The 24,084-nt window shown below is 31.0% G+C and overlaps 1 protein-coding gene across 3 annotated transcripts in view; it reads left to right on the top strand.

The window, feature by feature from the left end:
• Window positions 1-24,084, top strand: part of LOC149773304 (synaptogenesis protein syg-2-like) — a 73,246-nt gene that overhangs the window by 4,433 nt on the left and 44,729 nt on the right. For all 3 annotated transcript variants that reach the window (XM_089946534.1, XM_089946535.1, XM_089946533.1), the window contains exon 2: window positions 8,024-8,149. In XM_089946534.1, coding sequence (XP_089802660.1) covers window positions 8,095-8,149 — 55 coding nt within the window. In that variant the 5' untranslated portion in view covers window positions 8,024-8,094. The remainder of the gene's footprint in view (window positions 1-8,023; window positions 8,150-24,084) is intronic.

A 24,084-nucleotide genomic window follows, 5' to 3' on the forward strand; every position in this document is an offset into this window, starting at 1 on the left:
AGAATGTTCAGTATTATGAATTATATCCTAAAATAGTCCAAAATGTTCTATCACCAGTCCTAATGAATAAAGTTCTTTTTAGATTGCAGATCAATGCTGAAGGTGTTGATATGCCTGTAGTCTTAAATATGCTAATGTACTGTGACCTGAAGTGTGATGATGTGCTAAAAGTCTTCCATTTAATCACAGTAACACACTCCAAGATGTTCGTGTCTGAATCCACTATAATTCCAAATGAATGTTTGTGTCTAAGAATATTATTTATGAGTACTTTGTATTTCCTGTGAAAAATAATTTGAATAAATAAATTAATCCAAATCAAATACTGTACCCAACAATACAAATGATTCTGTTTCAACATCTTACAGCACAAATGAATAATATCTAGATAAACAAGATTATAAAGCCCTCTATTTGACCTAGGTCACAATTAGCATTTTTTTGGAAATAATACTATGACTTATGGTATTTTCCAATGAAGATTCTTTGTATTTCAAGAAGATGAAATCTGTTACTAAAAATATCATAAGGAACATGGTAAACTAGTAAACATAATATCCTTGACTTAGACCAAGATAATGATCCTAATATTTAACCCACATTCAAAGGGAAATATTAACTATGCATTATTCTTTTACTAAAATTTAAACAAATTCTTGGTTTCTAGTCAGGAAAATAGTGAACTTGCTTTTGGACAAGGCTGAGCCCAAAATACAAGTAAAAATGTGTGTGTATGATTTGGATTTTTTTAATGCAGCTTTAAAAATTTTCAGTCATATTGCTACAGTGTCTGCAGTGTGGCAATGTATAGTGATGTCTAGTACTGGGGTATCATGCCACAGACATGTAGCATCATGTCCCATCTAGTCACATCCTGACACCAGGTCAGTCAGTACTGACACTAACCTCTTAATGCTGATCGCCAAGTGAGGCAGCTGCTAGTACCATTTTTATAAGTCTTTGGTATGACTCTGCAAGGGTTCGAATGCATGACATCCCACATCTGAGGCAGACGCTCGAACCACTAATCCACCAGAGCAGTCAATAATGATGGAGAAAAAACATAAACTAGCAAATGCTATAATTAAATATACATAACAGTATCAATATATCTATTGGTGGTTTCAATTTAAAATGACAAAATATCAACAAAGCGGTACAGTTTTGAAAATAAAAGTGACCTGGTATGTGCATAATACAATCAGACCAGATAAGAAAATCACAGGATTTTGCATTCTCTGGGTCTTATGACAACTAAGACTCACAATGATGTGTGACAGAAAAGATAAAGAAAGACAGGTAAAGAAATATTCTCCACTTAAATGGTATGTCAATATTGACCATAGTTAATGCTTCACTGATTTTGCTTAAATCTAGTATTTATTGTTCATTTTTCAGAATTGTTCATGCTGTAAACATGAAATTTATTTATGATAAGTATCTATAAGAGACTCTTTGTGACATATTTCATCCTTGATTGGCTTTGGTATAAGAGACTGTGACATATTTCATCCTTGCTTGGCTTTGGTATAAAAGACTTTGTGACATATTTCATCCGTGCTTGGATTTGGTATAAGAGACTTTGTGACATATTTCATCCTTGCTTGGCTTTGGTATAAGAGACTTTGTGACATATTTCATCCTTGCTTGGCTTTGGTATAAGAGACTTTGTGACATATTTCATCCTTGCTTGGCTTTGATATAAGAGACTCTTTATGACATATTTCATCCTTGATTGGCTTTGGTATAAGAGACTTTGTGATATATTTCGTCCTTGCTTGGCTTTGGTATAAGAGACTCTTTGTGACATATTTCATCCTTGCTTGGCTTTGGTATAAGAGACCCTGTGACATATTTCATCCTTGCTTGGCTTTGGTAAAAGAGACTCTGTGACATATTTCATCCTTGATTGGCTTTGGTAAAAGGGACTTTGTGACATATTTCATCCTTAATTGGCTTTGGTAAAAGAGACTTTGTGACATATTTTGTCCTTGCTTGGCTTTGGTAAAAGAGACCCTTTGTGACCTATTTCATCCTTGCTTGGCTTTGGTATAAGAGACTCTGTGACATATTTCATCCTTGCTTGGCTTTGGTATAAGAGACCCTTTGTGACATATTTCATCCTTGCTTGGCTTTGGTATAAGAGACTGTGACATATTTCATCCTTGCTTGGCTTTGGTAAAAGAGACTGTGACATATTTCATCCTTGCTTGGCTTTGGTATAAGAGACTTTGTGACATATTTCATCCTTGCTTGGCTTTGGTATAAGAGACTCTTTGTGACATATTTCATCCTTGCTTGGCTTTGGTATAAGAGACTCTGTGACATATTTCATCCTTGCTTGGCTTTGGTAAAAGAGACTCTATGACATATTTCATCCTTGCTTGGCTTTGGTATAAGAGACTTGTGACATATTTCATCCTTGCTTGGCTTTGGTATAAGAGACTCTTTGTGACATATTTCATCCTTGCTTGGCTTTGGTATAAGAGACTCTGTGACATATTTCATCCTTGCTTGGCTTTGGTATAAGAGACTCTGTGATATATTTCATCCTTGATTGGCTTTGGTATAAGAGACTTTGTGACATATTTCATAGTTGCTTGGCTTTCGTATAAGAGACTCTTTGTGACATATTTCATCCTTGCTTGGCTTTGGTATAAGAGACTTTGTGACATATTTCATCCATGCTTGGCTTTGGTATAAGAGACTCTTTGTGACATGTTTCATCCTTGCTTGGCTTTGGTATAAGAGACTGTGACGTATTTCATCCTTGATTGGTATAGTTAGAAGAGACTGTGTGACATATTTCATCCTTGATTGGCTTTGGTATAAGAGACTCTGTGACATATTTCATCCTTGCTTGGCTTTGGTATAAGAGACTGTGATATATTTCATCCTTGATTGGCTTTGGTATAAGAGACTTTGTGACATATTTCATCCTTGCTTGGCTTTCATATAAGAGACTCTTTGTGACATATTTCATCCTTGCTTGGCTTTGGTATAAGAGACTGTGATGTATTTCATCCTTGATTGGTATAGTTAGAAGAGACTGTGTGACATATTTCATCCTTGCTTGGCTTTGGTATAAGAGACCCTTTGTGACATACTTGATCCTTGCTTGGCTTTGGTATAAGAGACTCTGTGACATATTTCATCCTTGCTTGGCCTTGGTAAAAGAGACTATGTGACATATTTCATCCTTGCTTGGCTTTGGTATAAGAGACTGTGACATATTTCATCCTTGCTTGGCTTTGGTATAAGAGACTCTTTGTAACATATTTCATCCTTGCTTGGCTTTGGTATAAGAGACTTTGTGACATATTTCATCCTTGCTTGGCTTTGGTATAAGAGACTCTTTGTGACATATTTCATCCTTGCTTGGCTTTGGTATAAGAGACTCTTTGTGACATATTTCATCCTTGCTTGGCTTTGGTATAAGAGACTCTGTGACATATTTCATCCTTGCTTGGCTTTGGTAAAAGAGACTCTGTGACATATTTCATCCTTGCTTGGCTTTGGTATAAGAGACTTGTGACATATTTCATCCTTGCTTGGCTTTGGTATAAGAGACTCTTTGTGACATATTTCATCCTTGCTTGGCTTTGGTATAAGAGACTCTGTGACATATTTCATCCTTGCTTGGCTTTGGTATAAGAGACTCTGTGATATATTTCATCCTTGATTGGCTTTGGTATAAGAGACTTTGTGACATATTTCATAGTTGCTTGGCTTTCGTATAAGAGACTCTTTGTGACATATTTCATCCTTGCTTGGCTTTGGTATAAGAGACTTTGTGACATATTTCATCCTTGCTTGGCTTTGGTATAAGAGACTCTTTGTGACATATTTCATCCTTGCTTGGCTTTGGTATAAGAGACTGTGACGTATTTCATCCTTGATTGGTATAGTTAGAAGAGACTGTATGACATATTTCATCCTTGATTGGCTTTGGTATAAGAGACTTTGTGACATATTTCATCCTTGCTTGGCTTTGGTATAAGAGACTCTTTGTGACATATTTCATCCTTGCTTGGCTTTGGTATAAGAGACTGTGACGTATTTCATCCTTGATTGGTATAGTTAGAAGAGACTGTGTGACATATTTCATCCTTGATTGGCTTTGGTATAAGAGACTCTGTGACATATTTCATCCTTGCTTGGCTTTGGTATAAGAGACTGTGATATATTTCATCCTTGATTGGCTTTGGTATAAGAGACTTTGTGACATATTTCATCCTTGCTTGGCTTTCATATAAGAGACTCTTTGTGACATATTTCATCCTTGCTTGGCTTTGGTATAAGAGACTGTGATGTATTTCATCCTTGATTGGTATAGTTAGAAGAGACTGTGTGACATATTTCATCCTTGCTTGGCTTTGGTATAAGAGACCCTTTGTGACATACTTGATCCTTGCTTGGCTTTGGTATAAGAGACTCTGTGACATATTTCATCCTTGCTTGGCCTTGGTAAAAGAGACTCTGTGACATATTTCATCCTTGCTTGGCTTTCATATAAGAGACTCTTTGTGACATATTTCATCCTTGCTTGGCTTTGGTATAAGAGACTGTGATGTATTTCATCCTTGATTGGTATAGTTAGAAGAGACTGTGTGACATATTTCATCCTTGCTTGGCTTTGGTATAAGAGACCCTTTGTGACATACTTCATCCTTGCTTGGCTTTGGTATAAGAGACTCTGTGACATATTTCATCCTTGCTTGGCCTTGGTAAAAGAGACTCTGTGACATATTTCATCCTTGCTTGGCTTTGGTATAAGAGACTGTGACATATTTCATCCTTGCTTGGCTTTGGTATAAGAGACTCTTTGTAACATATTTCATCATTGCTTGGCTTTGGTATAAGAGACTTTGTGACATATTTCATCCTTGCTTGGCTTTGGTATGAGACTCTTTGTGACATATTTCATCCTTGCTTGGCTTTGGTATAAGAGACTCTGTGACATATTTCATCCTTGCTTGGCTTTGGTATAAGAGACTGTGACGTATTTCATCCTTGATTGATATAGTTAGAAGAGACTGTGTGACATATTTCATCCTTGATTGGCTTTGGTAAAAGGGACTTTGTGACATAATTCATCATTGTTTGGCTTTGGTTGAGGTTTTGCATTTAGCACATGACCACAGTAGAATTTGGCATGCTATAACATCATGAAACTTAGTGAGCATTAAGCTCTATATCCAGTTTGCAAAAAAGAAGTCACAATGACCTTATTTCATGCTGATTGACTTTCTTAAAATTTAATGTTAAAAGTTCATTCCTTTGGTGCTGTGTATGCTCCACTCATGATTCCATTGGACCCATGTTTCTTGTCTGGCTCTATCAATAATTCAAGCCACCATTTATGGCCTATCATGTGCTGAAAATGGCATTAAACCTCAGAAATCAAATCAATCCAGTCATCAAACATAATACTTGGATTCATCCATGTTATTGCAGTGTCCGTAAAACTAAAGAATGTCACTGTGATCTACAGTTTATACTTTATTAACTGGGGCTAAGCATTTGTGCTTATGATTCACATTGATTCATCTATGTTAGACCTCTATACATTCTACCTTGCTTGGAAGACCATCTATGTTAGACCTCTATACATTCTACCTTGCTTGGAAGACCATCTATGTTAGACCTCTATACATTCTACCTAACTGGGGCTAAGCATTTGTGCTTATGATTCACATTGATTCATCTATGTTAGACCTCTATACATTCTACCTTGCTTGGAAGACCATCTATGTTAGACCTCTATACATTCTACCTTGCTTGGAAGACCATCTATGTTAGACCTATATACATTCTACCTTGCTTGGAAGACCATCTATGTTAGACCTATATACATTCTAGCATTCTCTGAAGACCATTTATGACTAAGGAAGTTGGAAGAAGGAATCAAAATGTTTATTCAGTTGTAAACTTTTCATAATAATGGATATAGATTGTTATTGAAAATAGAACAGTTCTAGTACAAAAAAGACCACCTTCTTTTCTGTAATTTTGCATCTTTTTCATAGTTGAATTTTTCAATGCAGGATGATATTTTATGTTTTATATATGTTTATGTCTTCACTGATGCCTGCACATTTGTTCCAGGCTTGATAATTTGAATTTTAAAATTATTTAATTATTTAGTGTCAAGCCTGATTCTTCACATCTTGTTGTATATACTGTATATTTTGTACTTTACAGATAGAAGGCCTCAAGGTAAATTAGTTCTGTAACTAACTGAGTTACCTTCTCTAAATAAAGTCTTTATTATTATTAGTATTATTATTATCATTATTATTATTATTGTGATATGTTACCCTTCAACAGATTAACTTGTATTGTACATGTGACTGGGTATAAGAATTAGAGGAGTGGACTTGTATGCTGCACGTTTTCATGTCACCTGTAATAGATCAAAGTAATTCCTGATCGCAGGTATGTCTTGCTGGCAGTCACCCCAAGGTTAGGTGACAAGTATGTCTTGCTGGCAATCACCCCAAAGGTTAGGCAAAAAAGTATGTCTTGCTGGGAGTCACTCCCAGGTTAGGCCACAAGTATGTCTTGCTGGCAGTCACTCCAAGTTAGGCAAAAAAGTATGTCTTGCTGGGAGTCACCCCAAGCTTAGGCAAAAAGTATGTCTTGCTGGCAGTCACCCTAAGGTTAGGCAAAAAGGATGTGTTGCTGTCAGTCACTCCAGGGTTAGGCAAAAAGTATATCTTGCTGGCAGTCATTCCAAGGTTAGGCAACAAGTATGTCTTGCTGGCAGTCATTCCAAGGTTAGGCAAAAAGTATGTCTTGCTGGCAGTCACCCCAATGCTAGGCAAAATGTCTTGCTGGCAGTCAGCCCAAGGTTAGGCAATAAGTGTGTCTTGCTGAGAGTTACTCCAAGGTTAGGCAACAAGTAAGTCTTGCTGGGAATCACTCCAAGGCTAGGCAAAAAGTATGTCTGGCTGGGAGTCACCCCAAGGTTAGGCCACAAGTATATCTTCCTGGCAGTCACCCCAAGGTTAGGCAAAATGTATGTGTTGCTGGCAGTCACCCCAAGGTTAGGCAAAAAGTATGTCTTGCTGACAGTCACCCCAAGGTTAGGCAAAAAGTATGTCTTGCTGGCAGTCACTTCAAGGTTAGGCAAAAAATATGTCTTGCTGTCAGTCACCCTAAGGTTAGGCAACCAGTATGTCTTGCTGTCAGTCACTCCAAGGTTAGGAAAAAGTATGTCTTGCTGGCAGTCACTCCAAGGTTAGGCAAAAAATATGTCTTAAAGACAGTCACTCAAAGGTTAGGCAACAAGCATGTCTTGCTCGGAGTCACCCAATGTTAGGCAACACATATGTCTTTCTGGGAGTCACCCCAAGGTTAGGCAAAAAGTATGTATTGCCGTCAGTCTCCCCAAGGGTAGGCAAAAAGTATATCTTGCTGTTAGTCATTCCAAGGTTAGGAAAAAGTATGTCTTGCTGGCAGTCACAACAAGGCTAGGCCAAAAGTATGTCTTGCTGTCAGTCACTCCAAGGTTAGGGAAACAGTTTGTCTTGCTGGCAGTAACTCCAAGGTTAGGTAAAAAGTATGACTTGCTGGCAGTCACTCCAAGGTTAGGCCACAAGTATGTCTTGCTGGCAGTCACTCCAAGGTTAGGCAACAAGTATGTCTTCCTGGCAGTCACCCCAAGGTTAGGCAACACATATGTCTTGCTGGCAGTTACCCCAAGGTTAGGCAAAGCCCAGATTAAAATCTGGCTTCAGGTCATGGGCAGTAGTAATACTCAAGCAGATTTTAAGAACAATGATTTCTGTTCAAAATTAATTTTAAAAATATTAAGTTATATGGTATTTGTGAATGGTCAGGTATGTACAATATTTCAATACAAGACATCATAGGTCATTCAGTAAATTATTGTCTATATCAAGCTATGAAATGATGTGGAAATTCTTTGTTCAGGAAAGAGTTAAGAGGATTTTATATGCATTATCAAGATATGTATATACATATTTTTTTAATCCACATTTCAACCATTTCTTTTCAGGTCCCAGGCAAGTTCAAATTCACTAGTGCAATGCATATGAGTGATCCTGAAACCCTTAAACTGAACTAAACATGCAGCTGATACTAGTCACTGTGGTACTGATGTGCATTGGAATGCCTTCTTCGTGTAAGATGTTTATTGGTCTTGATTCACTAATGAAAAGAAATTACAACATTATTTTCCTCTTTATTTTTTACACTCATAGTTTCACATAATACAGGGGATATTAAATTAGGCTAATATTCTTTCTGTTCATCCTTTTGTCTGTCAGTCCATCTACCCTACATTAATTTCTGCACAGTAATTCCCCTAACTGATACAGCATTTCAACTTAGTTTGGTATATAATCTGATATTTATGAAACCGTGACTGGGTTTGTCAGCATTTTGTGTGCATGTTAAACAGAATTACAGCCCCTTATTGTCAGAACAATCCACTTTCATTTCCATACAGTATCTCTCATTATTATTTCATTTCCATACAGTATCTCTCATTATTATTTTATTTCCATACAGTATCTCTCATTATTATTTTATTTTCATGCAGTATCACTCATTATTATTTTATTTCCATACAATATCTCTCATTATTATTTTATTTCCATACAGTATCTCTCATTATTATTTTATTTCCATACAGTATCTCTCATTATTATTTTATTTCCATGCAGTATCTCTCATTATTATTTTATTTCCTTACAGTATCTCTCATTATTATTTTATTTCCATACAGTATCTCTCATTATTATTTTATTTCTATACAGTATCTCTCATTATTATTTTATTTCCATACAGTATCTCTCATTATTATTTTATTTCCATACAGTATCTCTCATTATTATTTTATTTTCATGCAGTATCACTCATTATTATTTTATTTCCATACAATATCTCTCATTATTATTTTATTTCCATACAGTATCTCTCATTATTATTTTATTTCCATACAGTATCTCTCATTGTTGTTTTATTTCCATACAGTATCTCTCATTATTATTTTATTTCCATGCAGTATCTCTCATTATTATTTTATTTCCATACAGTATCTCTCATTATTATTTTATTTCCATGCAGTATCTCTCATTATTATTTTATTTCCATACAGTATCTCTCATTATTATTTTATTTTCATGCAGTATCACTCATTATTATTTTATTTCCATACAATATCTCTCATTATTATTTTATTTCTATACAGTATCTCTCATTATTATTTTATTTCCATACAGTATCTCTCATTATTATTTTATTTCCATACAGTATATCTCATTATTATTTTATCTCCATACTGTATCTCTCGTTATTATTTCATTTCTATACAGTATCTCTCATTATTATTTTATTTCCATCCAGGCAGCTTGGTAATGATGAGGCCTTGGATGAATTGAATTGGTATTGTTAATGTGTCATTATTATGTCATTATTATAGTGACTGATTGTCAGATGAATCTACAGTCAAACCTGTCCTAATGGTCACCTGAGCTCAGCGGTAACCTTGTCACACTGGCCATTCTAATTTCCCCTGGCAAATTTTCAATAAAAATATCATGTAATTAGCTGTCACATGTCTTCTGTAGCCAGTGGCCATGTGATTCTTAAAAAAGCATTGGTTTCATCAGCTATCTGTGGTCATATCAGAAATGACCACTTCAAGTATGCAGATGAAACTTCTTTTGTTTGATGAGCAAGGCATGGTATATAAAGGTATATTACATGAATTGGTGTTTGATGATATATATAGGTATGTTACATGAATTGGTGTTTGATGATATATAAAGGTATCTTACATGAATTGGTGTTTGTTTGATGATATATAAAGGTATGTTACATGAATTGGTGTTTGATGATATATATAGGTATGTTACATGAATTGGTGTTTGATGATATATAAAGGTATCTTACATGAATTGGTGTTTGATGATATATAAAGGTATCTTACATGAATTGGTGTTTGTTTGATGATATATAAAGGTATGTTACATGAATTGGTGTTTGATGATGATATAAAGGTATATTACATGAATTGGTGTTTGATGATATATAAAGGTATATTACATGAATTGGTGTTTGATGATATATAAAGGTATCTTACATGAATTGGTGTTTGTTTGATGATATATAAAGGTATGTTACATGAATTGGTGTTTGATGATGATATAAAGGTATGTTACATGAATTGGTGTTTGATGATATATATAGGTATGTTACATGAATTGGTGTTTGATGATATATAAAGGTATGTTACATGAATTGGTGTTTGATGATATATATAGGTATGTTACATGAATTGGTGTTTGATGATGATATAAAGGTATATTACATGAATTGGTGTTTGATGATATATAAAGGTATATTACATGAATTGGTGTTTGATGATATATAAAGGTATGTTACATGAATTGATGTTTGATGATATATAAAGGTATATTACATGAATTGGTGTTTGTTTGATGATATATAAAGGTATGTTACATGAATTGGTGTTTGATGATATATAAAGGTATATTACATGAATTGGTGTTTGTTTGATGATATATAAAGGTATGTTACATGAATTGGTGTTTGATGATATATATAGGTATGTTACATGAATTGGTGTTTGATGATGATATAAAGGTATATTACATGAATTGGTGTTTGATGATATATAAAGGTTTATTACATGAATTGGTGTTTGATGATATATAAAGGTATGTTACATGAATTGGTGTTTGTTTGATGATATATAAAGGTATGTTACATGAATTGATGTTTGTTTGATGATATATAAAGGTATCTTACATGAATTGATGTTTGTTTGATGGTATATAAAGGTATATTACATGAATTGGTGTTTGATGATATATATAGGTATGTTACATGAATTGGTGTTTGATGATATATAAAGGTATCTTACATGAATTGGTGTTTGTTTGATGATATATAAAGGTATGTTACATGAATTGGTGTTTGATGATATATATAGGTATGTTACATGAATTGGTGTTTGATGATATATAAAGGTATATTACATGAATTGGTGTTTGTTTGATGATATATAAAGGTATGTTACATGAATTGGTGTTTGATGATATATATAGGTATGTTACATGAATTGGTGTTTGATGATGATATAAAGGTATATTACATGAATTGGTGTTTGATGATATATAAAGGTATATTACATGAATTGGTGTTTGATGATATATAAAGGTATGTTACATGAATTGATGTTTGTTTGATGATATATAAAGGTATCTTACATGAATTGGTGTTTGTTTGATGATATATAAAGGTATGTTACATGAATTGGTGTTTGATGATATATAAAGGTATATTACATGAATTGGTGTTTGTTTGATGATATAAAGGTATGTTACATGAATTGATGTTTGTTTGATGATATATATAGGTATGTTACATGAATTGGTGTTTGATGATATATAAAGGTATGTTACATGAATTGGTGTTTGTTTGATGATATATAAAGGTATGTTACATGAATTGATGTTTGTTTGATGATATATATAGGTATGTTACATGAATTGGTGTTTGATGATATATAAAGGTATGTTACATGAATTGGTGTTTGTTTGATGATATATAAAGGTATGTTACATGAATTGATGTTTGTTTGATGATATATAAAGGTATGTTACATGAATTGATGTTTGTTTGATGATATATAAAGGTATGTTACATGAATTGGTGTTTGATGATGATATAAAGGTATCTTACATGAATTGGTGTTTGTTTGATGATATATAAAGGTATGTTACATGAATTGGTGTTTGTTTGATGATATATAAAGGTATGTTACATGAATTGGTGTTTGATGATGATATAAAGGTATCTTACATGAATTGATGTTTGTTTGATGATATATAAAGGTATGTTACATGAATTGGTGTTTGATGATATATAAAGGTATATTACATGAATTGGTGTTTGTTTGATGATATAAAGGTATGTTACATGAATTGATGTTTGTTTGATGATATATATAGGTATGTTACATGAATTGGTGTTTGATGATATATAAAGGTATCTTACATGAATTGATGTTTGTTTGATGATATATAAAGGTATGTTACATGAATTGGTGTTTGTTTGATGATATATAAAGGTATGTTACATGAATTGGTGTTTGATGATATATAAAGGTATCTTACATGAATTGATGTTTGTTTGATGATATATAAAGGTATGTTACATGAATTGGTGTTTGTTTGATGATATATAAAGGTATCTTACATGAATTGGTGTTTGTTTGATGATATATAAAGGTATGTTACATGAATTGGTGTTTGATGATATATAAAGGTATATTACATGAATTGGTGTTTGTTTGATGATATAAAGGTATGTTACATGAATTGATGTTTGTTTGATGATATATATAGGTATGTTACATGAATTGGTGTTTGATGATATATAAAGGTATCTTACATGAATTGATGTTTGTTTGATGATATATAAAGGTATGTTACATGAATTGGTGTTTGTTTGATGATATATAAAGGTATGTTACATGAATTGGTGTTTGATGATATATAAAGGTATCTTACATGAATTGATGTTTGTTTGATGATATATAAAGGTATGTTACATGAATTGGTGTTTGTTTGATGATATATATAGGTATGTTACATGAATTGGTGTTTGTTTGATGATATATAAAGGTATGTTACATGAATTGATGTTTGTTTGATGATATATAAAGGTATGTTACATGAATTGGTGTTTGTTTGATGATATATAAAGGTATCTTACATGAATTGATGTTTGTTTGATGATATATATAGGTATGTTACATGAATTGGTGTTTGATGATATATAAAGGTATGTTACATGAATTGGTGTTTGTTTGATGATATATAAAGGTATGTTACATGAATTGGTGTTTGTTTGATGATATATAAAGGTATGTTACATGAATTGGTGTTTGTTTGATGATATATAAAGGTATGTTACATGAATTGGTGTTTGATGATGATATAAAGGTATGTTACATGAATTGATGTTTGATGATATATAAAGGTATGTTACATGAATTGGTGTTTGTTTGATGATATATAAAGGTATGTTACATGAATTGATGTTTGATGATATATAAAGGTATCTTACATGAATTGATGTTTGTTTGATGATATATATAGGTATGTTACATGAATTGGTGTTTGATGATATATAAAGGTATGTTACATGAATTGGTGTTTGTTTGATGATATATAAAGGTATGTTACATGAATTGGTGTTTGTTTGATGATATATAAAGGTATGTTACATGAATTGGTGTTTGTTTGATGATATATAAAGGTATGTTACATGAATTGGTGTTTGATGATGATATAAAGGTATGTTACATGAATTGATGTTTGATGATATATAAAGGTATGTTACATGAATTGGTGTTTGTTTGATGATATATAAAGGTATGTTACATGAATTGGTGTTTGTTTGATGATATATATAGGTATGTTACATGAATTGGTGTTTGTTTGATGATATATAAAGGTATGTTACATGAATTGGTGTTTGTTTGATGATATATAAAGGTATGTTACATGAATTGGTGTTTGTTTGATGATATATAAAGGTATATTACATGAATTGGTGTTTGATGATATATAAAGGTATCTTGCATGAACTGGTGTTTGTTTGATGATATATAAAGGTATCTTACATGAATTGGTGTTTGTTTGATGATATATAAAGGTATGTTACATGAATTGGTGTTTGATGATATATAAAGGTATCTTACATGAATTGGTGTTTGTTTGATGATATATAAAGGTATGTTACATGAATTGGTGTTTGTTTGATGATATATAAAGGTATGTTACATGAATTGGTGTTTGTTTGATGATATATAAAGGTATGTTACATGAATTGGTGTTTGTTTGATGATGATATAAAGGTATGTTACATGAATTGGTGTTTGATGATATATAAAGGTATCTTACATGAATTGATGTTTGTTTGATGATATATAAAGGTATGTTACATGAATTGGTGTTTGTTTGATGATATATAAAGGTATGTTACATGAATTGGTGTTTGTTTGATGATGATATAAAGGTATCTTACATGAATTGGTGTTTGATGATATATAAAGGTATGTTACATGAATTGGTGTTTGATGATATATAAAGGTATGTTACATGAATTGGTGTTTGATGATATATAAAGGTATGTTACATGAATTGGTGTTTGATGATATATATAGGTATGTTACATGAATTGGTGTTTGATGATATATAAAGGTATGTTACATGAATTGGTGTTTGATGATATATAAAGGTATGTTACATGAATTGGTGTTTGATGATGATATAAAGGTATATTACATGAATTGGTGTTTGATGATATATAAAGGTATATTACATGAATTGGTGTTTGATGATATATAAAGGTATGTTACATGAATTGGTGTTTGATGATGATATAAAGGTATATTACATGAATTGGTGTTTGATGATATATAAAGGTATATTACATGAATTGGTGTTTGATGATATATAAAGGTATGTTACATGAATTGGTGTTTGATGATATATAAAGGTATCTTACATGAATTGGTGTTTGTTTGATGATATATAAAGGTATGTTACATGAATTGGTGTTTGTTTGATGATATATAAAGGTATGTTACATGAATTGGTGTTTGTTTGATGATATATAAAGGTATGTTACATGAATTGGTGTTTGATGATATATAAAGGTATGTTACATGAATTGGTGTTTGATGATATATAAAGGTATCTTACATGAATTGGTGTTTGTTTGATGATATATAAAGGTATGTTACATGAATTGGTGTTTGTTTGATGATATATAAAGGTATGTTACATGAATTGGTGTTTGTTTGATGATATATAAAGGTATGTTACATGAATTGGTGTTTGATGATATATAAAGGTATGTTACATGAATTGGTGTTTGATGATATATAAAGGTATCTTACATGAATTGACGTTTGTTTGATGATATATAAAGGTATATTACATGAATTGGTGTTTGTTTGATGATATATAAAGGTATGTTACATGAATTGGTGTTTGTTTGATGATATATAAAGGTATGTTACATGAATTGATGTTTGTTTGATGATATATAAAGGTATGTTACATGAATTGGTGTTTGTTTGATGATATATAAAGGTATGTTACATGAATTGGTGTTTGTTTGATGATATATAAAGGTATATTACATGAATTGGTGTTTGATGATATATAAAGGTATCTTGCATGAACTGGTGTTTGTTTGATGATATATAAAGGTATCTTACATGAATTGGTGTTTGTTTGATGATATATAAAGGTATGTTACATGAATTGGTGTTTGATGATATATAAAGGTATCTTACATGAATTGGTGTTTGTTTGATGATATATAAAGGTATGTTACATGAATTGGTGTTTGATGATGATATAAAGGTATGTTACATGAATTGGTGTTTGATGATATATATAGGTATGTTACATGAATTGGTGTTTGATGATATATAAAGGTATCTTACATGAATTGGTGTTTGATGATGATATAAAGGTATATTACATGAATTGGTGTTTGTTTGATGATATATAAAGGTATGTTACATGAATTGGTGTTTGTTTGATGATATATAAAGGTATGTTACATGAATTGGTGTTTGTTTGATGATATATATAGGTATGTTACATGAATTGGTGTTTGATGATATATATAGGTATGTTACATGAATTGGTGTTTGTTTGATGATATATAAAGGTATGTTACATGAATTGGTGTTTGATGATATATAAAGGTATCTTACATGAATTGGTGTTTGATGATATATATAGGTATGTTACATGAATTGGTGTTTGATGATATATAAAGGTATCTTACATGAATTGGTGTTTGTTTGATGATATATAAAGGTATGTTACATGAATTGGTGTTTGATGATATATAAAGGTATCTTACATGAATTGGTGTTTGATGATATATAAAGGTATCTTACATGAATTGGTGTTTGTTTGATGATATATAAAGGTATCTTACATGAATTGGTGTTTGTTTGATGATATATAAAGGTATGTTACATGAAATGGTGTTTGTTTGATGATATATAAAGGTATGTTACATGAATTGGTGTTTGATGATGATATAAAGGTATGTTACATGAATTGGTGTTTGATGATATATATAGGTATGTTACATGAATTGGTGTTTGATGATATATAAAGGTATCTTACATGAATTGGTGTTTGTTTGATGATATATAAAGGTATGTTACATGAATTGGTGTTTGATGATATATATAGGTATGTTACATGAATTGGTGTTTGATGATGATATAAAGGTATATTACATGAATTGGTGTTTGATGATATATAAAGGTATATTACATGAATTGGTGTTTGATGATATATAAAGGTATCTTACATGAATTGGTGTTTGTTTGATGATATATAAAGGTATGTTACATGAATTGGTGTTTGATGATATATATAGGTATGTTACATGAATTGGTGTTTGATGATATATATAGGTATGTTACATGAATTGGTGTTTGATGATATATAAAGGTATCTTGCATGAACTGGTGTTTGTTTGATGATATATAAAGGTATATTACATGAATTGGTGTTTGATGATATATATAGGTATGTTACATGAATTGGTGTTTGATGATGATATAAAGGTATATTACATGAATTGGTGTTTGATGATATATAAAGGTATATTACATGAATTGGTGTTTGTTTGATGATATATAAAGGTATCTTACATGAATTGGTGTTTGTTTGATGATATAAAGGTATCTTACATGAATTGGTGTTTGATGATATATAAAGGTATGTTACATGAATTGGTGTTTGTTTGATGATATATAAAGGTATGTTACATGAATTGGTGTTTGATGATGATATAAAGGTATGTTACATGAATTGGTGTTTGATGATATATATAGGTATGTTACATGAATTGGTGTTTGATGATATATAAAGGTATCTTACATGAATTGGTGTTTGTTTGATGATATATAAAGGTATGTTACATGAATTGGTGTTTGATGATATATATAGGTATGTTACATGAATTGGTGTTTGATGATGATATAAAGGTATATTACATGAATTGGTGTTTGATGATATATAAAGGTATATTACATGAATTGGTGTTTGATGATATATAAAGGTATCTTACATGAATTGGTGTTTGTTTGATGATATATAAAGGTATGTTACATGAATTGGTGTTTGATGATATATATAGGTATGTTACATGAATTGGTGTTTGATGATATATATAGGTATGTTACATGAATTGGTGTTTGATGATATATAAAGGTATCTTGCATGAACTGGTGTTTGTTTGATGATATATAAAGGTATATTACATGAATTGGTGTTTGATGATATATATAGGTATGTTACATGAATTGGTGTTTGATGATGATATAAAGGTATATTACATGAATTGGTGTTTGATGATATATAAAGGTATATTACATGAATTGGTGTTTGTTTGATGATATATAAAGGTATCTTACATGAATTGGTGTTTGTTTGATGATATATATAGGTATGTTACATGAATTGGTGTTTGATGATATATAAAGGTATCTTACATGAATTGGTGTTTGATGATATATAAAGGTATGTTACATGAATTGGTGTTTGTTTGATGATATATAAAGGTATGTTACATGAAATGGTGTTTGTTTGATGATATATAAAGGTATGTTACATGAATTGGTGTTTGATGATGATATAAAGGTATGTTACATGAATTGGTGTTTGATGATATATATAGGTATGTTACATGAATTGGTGTTTGATGATATATAAAGGTATCTTACATGAATTGGTGTTTGTTTGATGATATATAAAGGTATGTTACATGAATTGGTGTTTGATGATATATATAGGTATGTTACATGAATTGGTGTTTGATGATGATATAAAGGTATATTACATGAATTGGTGTTTGATGATATATAAAGGTATATTACATGAATTGGTGTTTGATGATATATAAAGGTATCTTACATGAATTGGTGTTTGTTTGATGATATATAAAGGTATGTTACATGAATTGGTGTTTGATGATATATAAAGGTATGTTACATGAATTGGTGTTTGATGATATATATAGGTATGTTACATGAATTGGTGTTTGATGATATATATAGGTATGTTACATGAATTGGTGTTTGATGATATATAAAGGTATCTTGCATGAACTGGTGTTTGTTTGATGATATATAAAGGTATATTACATGAATTGGTGTTTGATGATATATATAGGTATGTTACATGAATTGGTGTTTGATGATATATATAGGTATGTTACATGAATTGGTGTTTGATGATATATAAAGGTATATTACATGAATTGGTGTTTGATGATATATATAGGTATGTTACATGAATTGGTGTTTGATGATATATAAAGGTATATTACATGAATTGGTGTTTGTTTGATGATATATAAAGGTATCTTACATGAATTGGTGTTTGTTTGATGATATATAAAGGTATGTTACATGAATTGGTGTTTGATGATATATATAGGTATGCTACATGAATTGGTGTTTGATGATATATAAAGGTATATTACATGAATTGGTGTTTGTTTGATGATATATAAAGGTATCTTGCATGAACTGGTATTTGTTTGATGATATATAAAGGTATGTTACATGAATTGGTGTTTGATGATATATATAGGTATGTTACATGAATTGGTGTTTGATGATATATATAGGTATGTTACATGAATTGGTGTTTGATGATATATAAAGGTATATTACATGAATTGGTGTTTGTTTGATGATATATAAAGGTATCTTACATGAATTGGTGTTTGTTTGATGATATATAAAGGTATGTTACATGAATTGGTGTTTGATGATATATATAGGTATGCTACATGAATTGGTGTTTGATGATATATAAAGGTATATTACATGAATTGGTGTTTGTTTGATGATATATAAAGGTATCTTGCATGAACTGGTGTTTGATGATATATATAGGTATGTTACATGAATTGGTGTTTGATGATATATATAGGTATGTTACATGAATTGGTGTTTGATGATATATAAAGGTATCTTACATGAATTGGTGTTTGTTTGATGATATATAAAGGTATGTTACATGAATTGGTGTTTGATGATATATATAGGTATGTTACATGAATTGGTGTTTGTTTGATGATATATAAAGGTATATTACATGAACTGGTGTTTGATGATATATAAAGGTATCTTGCATGAATTGGTGTTTGTTTGATGATATATAAAGGTATGTTACATGAATTGGTGTTTGATGATATATAAAGGTATCTTACATGAATTGGTGTTTGTTTGATGATATATAAAGGTATGTTACATGAATTGGTGTTTGATGATATATAAAGGTATGTTACATGAATTGGTGTTTGATGATGATATAAAGGTATATTACATGAATTGGTGTTTGTTTGATGATATATAAAGGTATCTTACATGAATTGGTGTTTGATGATATATAAAGGTATGTTACATGAATTGGTGTTTGATGATGATATAAAGGTATATTACATGAATTGGTGTTTGATGATATATAAAGGTATATTACATGAATTGGTGTTTGATGATGATATAAAGGTATCTTACATGAATTGGTGTTTGATGATATATAAAGGTATGTTACATGAATTGGTGTTTGATGATGATATAAAGGTATGTTACATGAATTGGTGTTTGATGATATATAAAGGTATCTTACATGAATTGGTGTTTGTTTGATGATATATAAAGGTATGTTACATGAATTGGTGTTTGATGATATATAAAGGTATATTACATGAATTGGTGTTTGATGATATATAAAGGTACGTTACATGAATTGGTGTTTGTTTGATGATATATAAAGGTATGTTACATGAATTGGTGTTTGTTTGATGATATATAAAGGTATCTTACATGAATTGGTGTTTGTTTGATGATATAAAGGTATCTTACATGAATTGGTGTTTGATGATATATAAAGGTATGTTACATGAATTGGTGTTTGTTTGATGATATATAAAGGTATCTTACATGAATTGGTGTTTGATGATGATATAAAGGTATGTTACATGAATTGGTGTTTGATGATATATATAGGTATGTTACATGAATTGGTGTTTGTTTGATGATATATAAAGGTATATTACATGAATTGGTGTTTAAACATTTCATATTACCATTGTACTTACCATAATCCAGTGATACTCCAAGGTGTCAACATGTCAGTTTTAAAAGCAAGGAGAGGATTGAATCTGTTCATTATTATTGTAAGCTTTTGAATCAAAGCTATCTTCGATGGAAAAAAGGCTAAAATAATTTCTGAGTTGAGGCACAATGCACGAGTGATATCTCTTACAAATTAATTGCTATTAACAATAGCCCCAGGAAACATCTTTTCATTCCCTAATCATCAAAGATCACAAACAAAAGCTGAATGTCTTTTGATCTAGATGATTTTAAGCAATTGTTTAATCCATCAATTTTCATACCTAATTATAACAACTGCTCTAATATAAGGTCTGTCATGTCTTCTTGAGTGTCTCTAATAGCACTGATATTAATCTCATGAATTTAGGAGTTTCTTGCAAAGGTTTACACAGGTTGTTTTTTTTGCTAAATGGAGCCATTATTTATGTATGGAGACCACTCTTTATTCCAAATGCCCTTCTTATCCTACTTTTTGCAAAGGATCATCTGTCTGTTTGCAGTTCATACTGGTTTGTCTTAGATCTAAGACCAAAAAGTCTAAAATCCAGACACAAAATCAGATTCCGACCACTGACGAATTTTGGGTAGAAAAAAGTCGGGTCCAAAAAATAAGGTTTTATTTATCTGTATTTTTTGGTGCAACTAGATATTCCAGATTATTTGGTATCATTGTAGAGCTACATCTGTCTACCTTTCTATAATACCACCCACTTTAGTGTTTCATGCATGACCATGATGCTACAGAGCTCAGCAGTAGGCTACTACCTCCTGCCTTGTTAAGTCATTGCTAGGGGTTAATGTGTTAACAAGGATTATTTTTTATACAGATTGTTATGGAATTGCTAAATTTGTAATTTATGTGCAATGTCAATGCACAAGTGATTAAATATGCAAGGAATATTCAACTCTGGTGACATTATCAAAATGCACAGTTTAAAGATATTATAGAAAGATGCATACACATACAAACAAAAAGACTCATCTTATCAAAAACACATAAGACATTCATGTATGATAGTTATCATTTACTGTATTAATTATTTAGATAAGATTTAAAACAAGTTTATATCAAGTAAACAGCTTTATTACATTTATCAGACTGGTTAAATATAAAAAATAATAATATTTTAAAATGAAGAACAAGTTTAAATAATTATGACCATCAACATTTACAAATGAACTAGGTAGGTGAGATTATTATGGTAGGTAGGTAGTTTCACAACATATCAGCACACTGTTAGCTATATTGTGGGAGTTAAAAGTTCAGATTTAAAATTTTAAAGTGACTAAATGTTAAGCTGTAACATTAATTTTTGGAAAATATCATTAATTAGAAAAAGGACCAAGTTCAATTTAGTCCAACATTATTTTCTGAATGATAATGCTTACAATGACCTATGTTGACATTTTTCATAGTAGAGTTGAGCTATAAATGTTGATGTCACTCTTAAGTTGCAAATGCAGGCGTCATTTAATTTTAGCATTTGTTTTGATTGTAAGCAGCAGAGACCAAAGCTTCATCTGCTCAGTGCAACAGGTCACTGCTGATTAACACTGTGCACACTTGATAAATGAGGTCCTTGTTATTGGATTGTGTCTTGCATTATAGTATATATTATTAAAGTGATTATCTTTTCCAACATGTGTTTTCTTTGCTACCAATGGCTGAGTGTGACCAGTTTTATGTTTATTCAAAATGATATAATTATCATTGTTCATGTATCTGAAAAACAACTATCTTGATAGAATTTCATTCTGACTTTATCCGAAAGACCAGTCTTTTGAAAGAGTTTCTGATATTTTGTAAAAGTTGTCAGTTAACAATTCAAATAGATTATTGGTGCAAATTATGCTGTAAATTGAATAGGAAAATGTCTATTGCCATTTTAGCAGTATGACATCATTGTCAAAGAACCTAATCAGAAAGTTCACCTGATGCTACTGCTTGGTTTTTATTACTATATTAATTTTGAAAGGACATAGAAAAGCAAGTTAATATGTAAATGCTACCCATCAGTAACTTCATGAATAGTTCATATGAGAAGTTTAAAGGACATATAAAGGAAAAAAATGAAGAAATATAATGCTTAATAGAATTAGGACATTTTTTTGTGTCACCTATGTTTATTGTAAGTAATAATTATTATTATTAGATTAATTTTCTTTGTGCTTGCATCAAACCATGCATTAAAGACCCATTTGGGGCATTACTACAACATGTATCTTTTACTAAGGAGAGATGGTAAAGGAAATAGCATTGAGTATGACTGTATCAAGGATTTAACTAAACTTGTTTGGGTAGACTACTTATAAAACATAGGTCTTTTAGAAATTTGCAATTCAATTACTCCCTTTGGATATTGCCTAATTTTACAACAACAACAACAGAAATATTAATAATAATAATAATAATAATAATAATATGATAACGATAGTGAGACCTCACTATTGTTATGACTCAAGTCTTAAACTCTGCAACAGAAATAAGTGATAGCAACAAAATTTAGTAAACTCAACAAACAGTTTATGAATCTCAGTTAAAAAGTGAACATTTAAGAAAGACAGTATTGGGAATTAAACCCCAAAGAATCATACATGCCCCAAAACAAGTCCAAAGTTATAGAATGTTCCAAAATGAATTCCAATAGCTTTGAATGTTCTGATATACCACAATCATGCAATCCAGAATGTCTTTGAATGAGTTCTCAATAATTCCAAAATAATGTGTTAATTCAAAGTCAGTGAGCACTTAGTAATCCCAATGGATAATTTAAGTAAATAATTCTTCTCCAATTATATTTTTATTTCAACTGTAAACTCCCATGGATTCTCACAGACTGATATAAAACAGGAATAAAATGTTAATTACCAAGTATACAGTTTTACTTGACCTAGATGTGAGTTATTCCCATGGATTATTCCTATTAAATTGTAATCAGATTGGTTTCTAGAACATTCTAAGCTCATAAACAACCTATTTGTAACCTACAATCATGGACAGAAGCTGGCTATGTAAACATATTGTTTACAAATGACCATAATCTTGAAGTACAATCTACAATCAGTGACAAAAGTTAAAAACACAACAAAGACTACTAATAACAATATCAGCAACAGCAACAACATTTCATGATAAAACAAGATGCCTTTTTGATCATATGTGTTTACAGTGCCATTATTTTTAGGATAAAGACCACACAGTTTATAGCTGTATTGTATTTATTATATAAAGAGTATGATCTTAGAACTAATGTAATCATCTGACAACAAGCTCCTATCGAACAACATGTTACTGACTGACAGTTCACTAAGGTGCCCAGAGCATAGACCAGCATCTTAGATTCAGTTATTCTTTTGCCTTTGGTCTATGCAAGGCTGACAGATAATGGGACTGTGTAGGAAAAGATATTGGAGTTGACATTGTTTTCTGTATATGGTATTGTAAATCAGTTTAAAGTTACAATTTACAGGTTCTGGTATCAGAGATAAGTCACATTTAAGTCAATTTAAGTTTATGATTTCTCAGTAGGATAAGACATTTTCTCCCTGAAAGGCACAGAAAACTATTTGATAACAGTTACATACTACCCTATTTAGACTACTGTAATACAGTATGGGGTAATTCAAATGACAGAAACATAGCAAAGCTGGCACATCTTCAAAAAAGACCATTTGGGCTAATATCAATCCAGAAAGAAAGCAAGGAAATTTTTCTGGTAAGTTAAAAATATTACCTGTTAAAGACCGAATCTGTTTGAGAAAAGCCAAATTAATGTACAGGATACCCAGTAATAGTGCTCCTGAATATTTACAATCACTATTCCAGTATAGGCTACCTGGTAATA

This window comes from Sinohyriopsis cumingii, unplaced genomic scaffold, assembly GCF_028554795.1.
Source record: "Sinohyriopsis cumingii isolate HCF-2022 unplaced genomic scaffold, ASM2855479v2 utg000695l, whole genome shotgun sequence".
In the NCBI taxonomy this organism is placed as follows: domain Eukaryota; kingdom Metazoa; phylum Mollusca; class Bivalvia; order Unionida; family Unionidae; genus Sinohyriopsis; species Sinohyriopsis cumingii.